Source organism: Pecten maximus, chromosome 2, assembly GCF_902652985.1.
Source record: "Pecten maximus chromosome 2, xPecMax1.1, whole genome shotgun sequence".
In the NCBI taxonomy this organism is placed as follows: Eukaryota; Metazoa; Mollusca; class Bivalvia; order Pectinida; family Pectinidae; genus Pecten; species Pecten maximus.
Genome location: NC_047016.1, coordinates 7,376,439 through 7,387,388, shown reverse-complemented (window position 1 = coordinate 7,387,388; position 10,950 = coordinate 7,376,439). Strand labels below are relative to the sequence as shown.

The window sequence follows — 10,950 nt, the reverse complement described above, 5'->3', positions numbered from 1 at the left end:
GTAGCATCTCTGCAACTGTCTCCAGAAATGCATTTAACCATTTGTCGGATTTTTATGTCCCTCGTAAGCTACATGTACTCTATTAGACATAAAAAAAACTAATGCAATTAAAGAAACGACTATTTACACATATTTGAAAACCTTTCAAAAAAGTCGTAAGTGAAGTAGTGTCAATATATATGTTTTGACAGGTTATTGACGTCCTAGCTTATTTCTATATATAATTATTAAAATACAATGGATTTCGTTTTATGGAACTTTCTCCAGCTCAAAGCTAGTTCGCTTGTACGTGTAGACAGTTTGATCCGTGATATAACACTACGGTCTGAACATTTCGCGTGATATACATGTATATATATATCAAACTTCAAATACCCTTTTGTTTAATACCTGTTATCCTTTACGTCATTTCTTTTTTACTAGTATAACATGATAATTAAATCTTAGAAATTGATCCTTTAAATTCAGTATCGTCAATACAGCTAATTGGAGATATGGTTGCAGTGTTTTGGCTCTCTGGTCTTCGGTATTTGCTTCTTTGACCTGCCAAGCGATATCAAGTCGACACTTTCATGGTGCTTGAGTAGGTTTCATTTGCTTCATTATATTTCATGTTATATTATTTACACTAACAGTTATCAAACTCAGCAATCAATATATAATTCAATACTTATAACAAAACCAACCGGATCATTATAATTGTATCACGCATATTCTGAAGCCAATTAACACATTTTGTTTGTTGTGGTAGTTTCCTGTGTAAAATACATGTTTTCTGTGATTATTTTCGATCGATTATTGGTTATTTATAAATGCTATATACCTCGAACCTTTTACCAGTGCATAATGAATTGAGCGTGGCGACATTTCACTGCAGGGCTAATGTTGTGGATCTTTGCTTAGTCTCTATACTAGTAATGACTGTGACCACAAAATAAATACATTACCTTAGTAACACGTGTTAGGTATCACATTATGATATATCACCTTAGTAACACGTGTTAGGTATCACATTATGATATATCACTATAGTAACACGTGTTAGGTATCACATTATGATATATCACCATAGTAATACGTGTTAGGTATCACATTATAATATATCACTATAGTAACACGTGTTAGGTATCACATTATGATACATCACCATAGTAACACGTGCTAGGTATCACATTATGATATATCACCATAGTAACACGTGCTAGGTATCACATTATGATATATCACAATAGTAATACGTGTTAGGTATCACACTATAATAGATCACCATAGTAACACGTGTTAGGTATCACATTATGATAGATCACCATAGTAATACGTGTTAGGTATCACGTTATAATATATCACCATAGTAATACGTGTTAGGTATCACATTATAATATATCACTATAGTAACACGTGTTAGGTATCACATTATAATAAATCACCTTAGTAACACGTGTTAGGTATCACATTATCATATATCACTATAGTAACACGTGTTAGGTATCATATTATAATAATAACTATAGTAACCCCCTCAAGGTATCACATTATAATAAATTACTAAAGTAGCACGTGTACGGTATGGCATTGTATTACTATACCTCATGTTTATAACAGTACCTGTGATTAGCCGAAACGCATCACGTGGATAAATAGCATATCTCCCTAGACCGCGTGCCCCCATGTCGACCCCCACATTCTGTTGCGAGGAGTTGTCCCCCTTCCAGTTGTTTAAAATGACAGTCAAAGAAGCAGAAATAGATAAAATTCTTCAAAACAAGATTTCTCAGAACACGAAAATATCGGCATATGCACACAGCAACTGCTTCAAAGACGCTCTAAAAGAAACTGTCAATAATACCTTGACTTTGAATCGTGTCAATTGAGCGACCGGGATCACAGAGGTTTGTGATAAAAATGATATTTCATTTCTTCAATTCATTTTTGAGTACCATCATTCATTACTGATCATTTTTCGGTATAATAAACAATTTATGGTCCTAGATGCAGGACAATATGAAGATTTGCTTACACTCAGCTCACATATTACCCTTGGGCAAGCCCTCGGGAAATATGATACCTTCGGCTAAACAAACCTTCATTTTACCCTGCATTTGTTACTGAAATATAGCAGTAGTACCAGATAATTACAGATTAATGTGTTGCCTTTAAATATCCCATAATACTTTGAGTATATAAATGAACATTGACCATTAAAACCACTGAGAGATAATTGAATTGACATTTTATCCCGGTATATTGATTCATAACATTGTGATTGCTGCGCTGAGACTTATGAAATATCAAATTAGGAATCTGGTTGTATTATGAAGAATCGGTTTCGATGTCAAAACTTATCAATCTTGGGGTTCAGAATTAGTTCACTTTTGGAAATATGATCATACCGACAAATGTCGTCGAGTGGAAACAAAATCAGGCGTGATTAACATCATTATTAGCAAATTGGCTTTACGATTGTAATATAAACTCACATTACTGGAGCTTTCAAAGTTAGTCGTATCAACCTCATCTTCCAATCATACTGATACCAGATCGGTAGGCCCTATACCTATTATGAATTATTTAAAACACGTACTGTGCTCTTGTCACTGCAAGTCACTATTGTATATGCATTGTTATTGATGATGTAGTACAAAGGCATACTTTACCTATTGTTTTATGAATTATCATATGATATCAGGACAAAAAAAAACGACATTTTGATTGGATACACCTTGAATAGAATTGTGGTAGACCTTCGGAGTAGGGTAGTTCAGGTTACACAATAAATATTTGCGCATTAGTTGTTTAAATGTATGGAAAAGGAAATGTAGATAACATGTAATTCGGCTTAGTTTATAACATTGTCATGGTCTCTCATTTGGATTCAGAACTGAGCAGATGTTGATTAGGACACAGGTGTATATGATGTTTAATCTGTGACAGAGAAATCGACTGATGATTCGTGAATTACACGCCATTGGTGTACACCTGTTCCACTGGTCATTTGTCTGAAGTGTTTAGAGTAAGGTTTACGAAATGTCACATACACTGTGTCAAATATTGTTCTATGCGAAATTATATCTACAAAATGTTATGGCCCTATATGAAAAAACAAAAGTGTGTCTCAAACATTTTGGAAGGAATTTTATTATGCTATTTTGCATATATCAGCGCCGTCGACATTTTATTTTTTATGTCTAATGTTTTATGATTTTCAGGACAACGCCCTTGACGTACATGTATAATGATGACGTCGATGAAGCATGGGATGTTAACCATGCTGTATTTGATCATATTATCTTTGTACTTGTTACATTTTGTTCATTTCGATCATTATCAATAAATCGCCTCAGATAAAGTAGTATTGTTCAGTGTCATTATTGTTTGTTTTTGTATTTCATAATTAACTATAGTTGTTCTATTTTTAAATCAAGAATATAAATGTATGCACACATGGTAGCTTTACGTTGCAAATATTTTGCGTATCTTAAGAAATTATTCTGCACCCAAGTTTTTTCCAAGTGTTTTGAGTTCGTAAGGAAGTTCGCTAACACTTCTGGACTTTGTCTCCAAGATTCATCTAGATATGTAAGCTTATTCTGTGTAGTTAGCTAGACTATGATATGGTGGTCCGGTGACACAGTGGTAGCACATAGCCTTTAATCTAGGCGATCGGGGTTCGATTTCCCGATCGCATGTGAACAGGTATGAGGTCACCTGCCCGACCACGTTGGTTTTCGTGGATACCCCGATTCCCTCTGTAAATAAACCTCTCGTGCACTTCATTCCGTGCCAATAAGAATGATCAATATAAGTTGATATAACTTGTTTCGCAACTGTTGTAACATAAATCAAGTTCACTTTTTCACATTGTATACATGATTATCAGGTATAGAGATCTAGTTTAGATACATTTTCCAGCACTTTGGTCAGACAACATGAAACAGGAATTCGCATACGTTGTTCTACAGTATTTTACTGATTGTGGTATGCATTGCTGTATCAACATAACTGCTTGTATGCAGTGCGTATTACATTTGACAAACACAGACATGAAGGGACGCGTACAGCAGATATGATAACTGTTATGTGGATATTAATATTTACTATACACATACACCATTTACTTTTTGACATATGTAAATATTGCTATATAATATAGATAACACAATTTCCTGTTAATAAACACAGCTATACAATTTGCTTGTACATTTGTCTAATATCACATTACACTTACTATAATTATAGTATACAACTACTGTTGACGAAATACAAGCACATAAAACATGCATGTTTAAGTACCGACAACAGCATCTTAGTCTTTTCGTTCCTTTTCTTCCGTCAGCAACGCCGGTCTTACGCTGGTGTTCTTGTTCGATCTATATTTTTCACTCGTAATGAAATTCCTTTCTTCTCGAACCGAGTTCAAGTATCGTATTCTGTTTTTATTGTGTGTGTAGTAATCTGCGAAATTGGAAGCAATGATCGCCACAGGCATCGCCAATAACAACAGTCCGCTTACAGCACAGAGCACGCCAACGACGTAGCCCATGGCTGTCGTTGGAAAGAAATCTCCGTAGCCCACTGTCGTCATGGTGATGATGGCCCACCACATCGCAATGAAGAGATTGTCATATGTGCCGTCATGGAATATTTCAGCATAGAATATAGCACACGCGAAGATGACGGTAGCTACACCGAAAGTTATACATAAGAGAAATAACTCCTTCAAACTTGCTTGTATGGCATAGAGTAAAACGCGAAAAGCGCTAAACTGTTTTTGCAGACGTAAAAATAAAAGCACTCTTAATACGGTAAAGAATCTGACAATCATGAAAAATATAGCAGTACTTTGAGATTCAATCATTTCACCTTTATAGAACTCAAATGCAAATGTGAACCACATACTTAAGATAAGAACGAATGATATAATCTTCATAGGACTACACATAAACTTTCTACGACACGGGCATAACACAAAACTGAGAACAAGTTCTGCCGTGAAAATCATCATACACATAAATTCTACAACGAACAGACTCGGGTCCATATCCTTCATGTAGTAGATTCGGAGTTTCTCGGATGGTATGCTATAGTTGACATGTTCCGGATGTAGGATGGATAGGTAGAGGTCGCTTCTGTATTCAGCCATGGACGCCATGAAGAACACAAGAGTACTTAAACTGACCACCAGCATGTAAAATGAGTTCCAGATCTGTAAATATAACATTGATATTTAATTGTGGTTTGTATTATGTGCTACTAGACCTCGAACACTCGGAAGTAATTACAGATAAACAATACATGGTACATGTAGTTATGTACTGCATACAATGAGCATGCACATAGCAGGGAATTATGGTCTACTTATAGACATGTGGTCATATTGAACAGGTACAAGTTATATACAGGTGTTGGTTATGAACAGATGGTACTTACGGACAGATGGTCATATCGAACAGGTTCTAGTTATATACAGGTGTTAGTTATAAGCAGATGATACCTATCGATAGATGGCTATATTGAACAGGTGCTAGTTATAGATAGATGATACTTATGTTGCTATTTATACATAGGTGCAGTTATAAACAGGTAGCACTCGTCGGGCTGTTGATAATGTTGAGCAGATGCTAGTTATATATAGGTGTTCATTATAAACAGTACTTAATTATGACCAGTTGATGATCTTGAAAAAGTGCTAGTAATGTGTAGGTGGTCGTTATATAGTATTGTACAGGTGGCGGTACGGGCAGATGGTTGGTACATATGTATATACAGTATATAGACGGATGGTACATTCAGACAGTGTTATAAGTCAAGTACATATGGATGGTATTTGTTAAATATGATAGATATAGACAGAAATTAAAACTTGATGATTTAGGGTCTAATGTTTTGTCAACAACTATCGTTTACTGAAAATGATTGTGACACCATTCGAATGTGTCATTTTCTACATAGTATGTCATTTTTGTAATACTCATTCAAGCGCAATGTAGTGTTAATGCATGTATTGGCCACTCAAAGAAACAGAGAAAAGTGACCTTTATGGACAGGTGACTTTGATATAGAGATTCATTTATAAGGAATGGTGTTTATACATTAGTAACAAAACATGTGACCTTTGAGGCAGGTTTCATTGTACTTCCCATTTTGTTGATTATTACTCAGACAAGTGAATATATAATTATGATAATGTTTCAACTGTGACGTTATCTTGCGTCAAATGTTACGTAAATCTACGTACCAGACATACCGTACAGGACAGATCAACTTAGCACAATGTAGCGCTTCAGAGGACCATGTCAAATGTAGGACAATGGTGTATGTAGGATATGGTATAAATGAATAATATTGAAGTTCTACAATTCATATCATTTGATAGGGTATCAAAACTTCATTCTAGCCTTTCTAACAATCTGGGTTATCATATCTGTTTAAAAATTAGTTTTAAATACTTCGATACCAGATCTCCTTAACCAAAACAATCTGTCCGTATTGGTAGCACATGTTACATTCATTGTTCTCTAATCGCCTTACCCGCCATGGAAGGGCGAGTATGGGCGATGGAATACATCAACTGGACATATTACTGACAAAAAGTCATCAATATCTATTTAGTGTCGGTGTAAATAAGATGATTATATCAATGAAATTGTCTAGGATTAGGGATAAATGTTATGCGATAAACAGCAAATTTCTAAGGCTTGTTTTATATGGTCCTTCATAGATAACACATTGATCATACGTTTGGAATGTTTGTGAGTTTCCTATATACAGATTGAATAGAGAGACTTGCCCTACGCCAGGCATAACATGTACTGTTCAGGGTTTAACTACTATGTAGAATAAATCATTATACCGAAGGTAGTTGAATACAAATTAATAATGTTTGTGTATTCTTTGAGAAACTATTACGAAAGGTAAAAGAAAATATATGTGCAGTGTGTTGGTTCATGCCGCCACACATCTGTGTCTACTTTCAACTAACTCCCAATGGTGTGTTACAGCCGAGATAACCCAATCTAACATATATGGTACATCTCTGTATACAAATGAAAGTAGAACACATGCTTATACAATACGATTTCCATGGAACAAAATCAAAACAAATTACCAACATGGCCATACATTTCATTGAATGATGGTCCCGGTCATGCCGGCGACATAGGCATATTTGGCATGTCTTATACAAAATTAACGTCAATAGTTATCGCCATGATACTACTGCATGGTTCCCATCTAATAAGTGTTTAGGCATGTTAGGCATATAATCCGTCTCTCATTTCTAACGAAACTTTTATTGATGTTCGCAATTATATCCAGAATGTCTCGATCTCTATTGGAAGTGAACGGTTCATTTCCCTACATAGCTAGCTATAACCCGACAAACTGATCCCACATCTAACGAGAGACATCTGAAGCTTAGTATCATCTCGTGCGAGCACCTAGCTTGATTAAGTAAAGGTGTACAGAGCGATAGACGAGGTTCGACTCTCACGGTCGAGTTGACAGAAGGATTACATCCAGGTGTACTACGATACAGGTCCGTCTTATTACCTACATCTTCTTTATCTCAATATGTAATAGTATGAAATCATTGAACATGAAATGTTCCAGGAAATATTATACAATTATTGCCTATCAAACAAAACCGAATTCCGTTCCATAGCTTTAAGTTTCCTATATCTTGACTGAATCAACTGTTATATGTAATAAATCATTTCATTTCAGCCCACCTAAGTTATAAGTATCAATTGGATTGGACATCGGTCTTAGTCTACACTAGAATTATATCTACATCAAAATAGAATTAATCAGATAACATTCGGTAATTTTAGAGTCAAATGTAAAATAATATTGCACCCACACCCACACCAACACCAACACACCCCCATCCTTACACTCACACACTCACACACTCACATACATAAATAACAGTGTTTCAATGTACCACTTCGGTTTTAATATGATTTCCATTTTAACAGCAGTATGTCTGTCTGCGGGATTCGAATTACTTGAAATGTTAGTATGAGGTAAAGAAGTAATTCTGACAGTGTAGACAATGAAATATGTCAAATTTTCGAGGCAATCCGTCGGCCCTTTATCAAGACACAGATAATACAATCACACAATATATAAACAGTACTAGAAAATACAATAAGATACAGTAAGAGTAGTATTTTGTGTAGTGGTTGAATTAACAACCATGAACCCTTCGGCTGGCGTGGGCCGAAGGCGGAGGCTAGTGCGACATGTACAGGACATGGCTCTTTGCATATCCGTTTCATCATTAAAGCTACATTCACATTTTTGGTTTATGTAGATCTAAAGCCATCGATCTCGAATAACGATTATAAACACTATATATATATTTCGACGTTCTTATGAGTGTGGTACAAGTTTCAACCTGGATTTCATTACACATAATGGTCGCCAACTTAACGTTTCTAAAAAGCTTATATTGACAAATAAAGTACTGTTCTGTTTTGAGAGCTCGCGTTATAAACCCTCAAATCTGATTAACACCTCGCGTTATCAACCTTCCTCAACATGTGTATTGACACATCGTGTTATAACCCTTTTGCAGTATCTTGATTGGCACTCGCGTCGTTATAAGAATATGTCTGTTCGGTATTTGAATACAATCCACTGTCGGTAAAGACCATAATTTAGTGCTTATGACAAAAAATGTGCTATATGAATAATTTACAAGGATTATCGTTACATCAGTGTGGTTTTCATGACACGTTTCTTTCTCAAATATCTTTTAAACCATATGTAGATTTTCACGGAAATCAAATTAAGTTGATTAAGAATTGAAATATACAAGCATTCACTGTGTTTAGCTTTTGTCTGAATTGTCAGTTTCATCATTAATGATAAATTCATGTTTTTGGTTCATGAAGATTTAAAGCCATCGATCTCGGATAAAGATTATAAACACTATTTTAGTGAAGTTTAAGATGTGAATGTAGCGAACGAAGAAGGCGGTGTAATATCGGACATAATGATGCTATTCTTTGCAGCTATAACTTGTCCAATTCAGTCCAGAAAGTATTTAGCTCTTCCTATTACGATACGTATTTATTGCCATGTGTTTTAAAATCTTAAAACTAGTTCTAAACTGATTTTCATATAGACTTCCTGATATTTTAGATTTAAATCTAACTATATATAACTAATGGTAAATATAAAAATGTATAAATAATCTCTGCAGGAGGATGGCATTCTGAGCTTCTGTTATCAGAAACAAAAGTTATTAGGTATATCACTATCTTTACAACAATCTTCCTAGCCTGTATTTCTTTCCAGTTTTAATTATTTCACTTTTCATTTATACTGAACTGTAAAATGTTTCTGGTTGAAATCTCACGATATTGCCAAGCCTACCTATGACGTATAATGTTAAAACTACATATCAGTTTAAAGCATTTTAATTTACAATAGGTGAATGATGATTCGGAGTAAACATATTGTTAGTTAAGGAAATGAAATCCTACACAGAAAATATTTCTATATTTATAAGAAAATGTATTGGTGATGATGAATAAAAAAAATGCTGAACGTTTTTAACGACTAAATAGGCATCAATTACACTCAGGTAACACTTAACGTTCCTGTTATCAAACCTTTAAGGAAGGGTCAATTAGATAATTTGGCTTACCAAGGCGGCCTTGGATGACTTTGGGTTGTCCAGGGCGATCCATATCTTGTATCGGAGATTATCCCGATTGATGTCATCATTGTCATCCTCTTTAGTACGAAGTCCGTTTATATCGTTTGCCTTCCGTAAGTTTTCCATCACCTCCGTGGCGTCGTCTATTTCATAGTAGGCTTTCCAACAACATTCAGATAAACAAGACACGGGGATTTTCCAAAATGCCATTTCCTTCCGGAATACCGAACCACAGATATTCTTTGGGACATGAAGCTCGTGCATCGTGTACAAATTTAGTATTGAGTTAAAAATATCAGGATCCCTTTCAAAGAAATATTCACCACGTTCTTCGTCCCAGTAATCCGAACTATGATCAAGAGAAGCCAATAACGTGTTCGGATATAACCCTAGTGTAGAAAGTCTCGCCTCAAATCGAGCACCTCTTATATTAAGTTTGACCTTTAATTTTGGGCTGTGATCTGTCGACATTTTCGTCACAGTGTGCTGCAGACCGGCTATATTACAAATGTATCACTGTTGTAAATCCAGCGTCCAGTTTAAATATGACATCCTCTCTGCTAATTATGCAAATTGTTGTCACGTGAACAAGGATGTGACCGACTGATTTGCATAGTCTCTTTACTCTGCTGATCCACAATGGCATCCGGAAATACCTAATAGGTAATTGATACATCATGAACACATACATGTAGCAGCTCACCCTTACTCCAGCCCTATCTCAATTTACAGTTGATATTTTATATATCAATAATACATACGACATGGATAAATCCTTTCCAGCTCCCAGCAATAGCACATGTACAGAACTTTCTCGGACATGAATGGACTTTTGAAGCATCCATATCTACCGAGAAACAGTATACGATAAGGCTAATGCTCTGTATTTTACCGATGTGTATGTAACGAGGATTAAATATATATACATGGTAACAGCATAGGTAAAACTAGCTACAGATTGATACAAGTGTTACACATGTGTAGAACCATTTTGTAAGTAAAATAGGTTTAGTATATATATACAATTCAGACTGTGGTCAAACAGTATTCAGTTTAAATTCTACAGAAAGTAACATATGGATGTATGTCGGTAACTCTACCGGTGAAAGGAGATGTCAATCATAGCAGTAATAACATCTGTATCGAGAAGTGTACACATCAGACTTCGACGAGGCTAACAATAACCCTGCTGGGTAAAGGGGAAATGTACCGCTCAATACAGCTAACTACGGCTTCATTACAGAGGTTAGTTATCAGTTAAGCTGACACTTACCAAGCTATCA

General features: G+C 35.3%; 1 protein-coding gene across 1 annotated transcript; it reads right to left on the bottom strand.

Moving 5' to 3' along the window:
* Positions 1 to 3,844: 3,844 nt before the first annotated feature.
* LOC117315566 (potassium voltage-gated channel protein Shaw-like) lies at positions 3,845 to 10,653 on the bottom strand. The gene is made up of 2 exons (XM_033869814.1): positions 9,656 to 10,653; positions 3,845 to 5,203 (listed from the first exon to the last, which is right to left on the bottom strand). The coding sequence occupies exons 1-2, from the start codon at positions 10,136 to 10,138 to the stop codon at positions 4,304 to 4,306; spliced, it is 1,383 nt and encodes a 460-aa protein (XP_033725705.1). The 5' UTR covers positions 10,139 to 10,653; the 3' UTR covers positions 3,845 to 4,303.
* Positions 10,654 to 10,950: the final 297 nt, after the last annotated feature.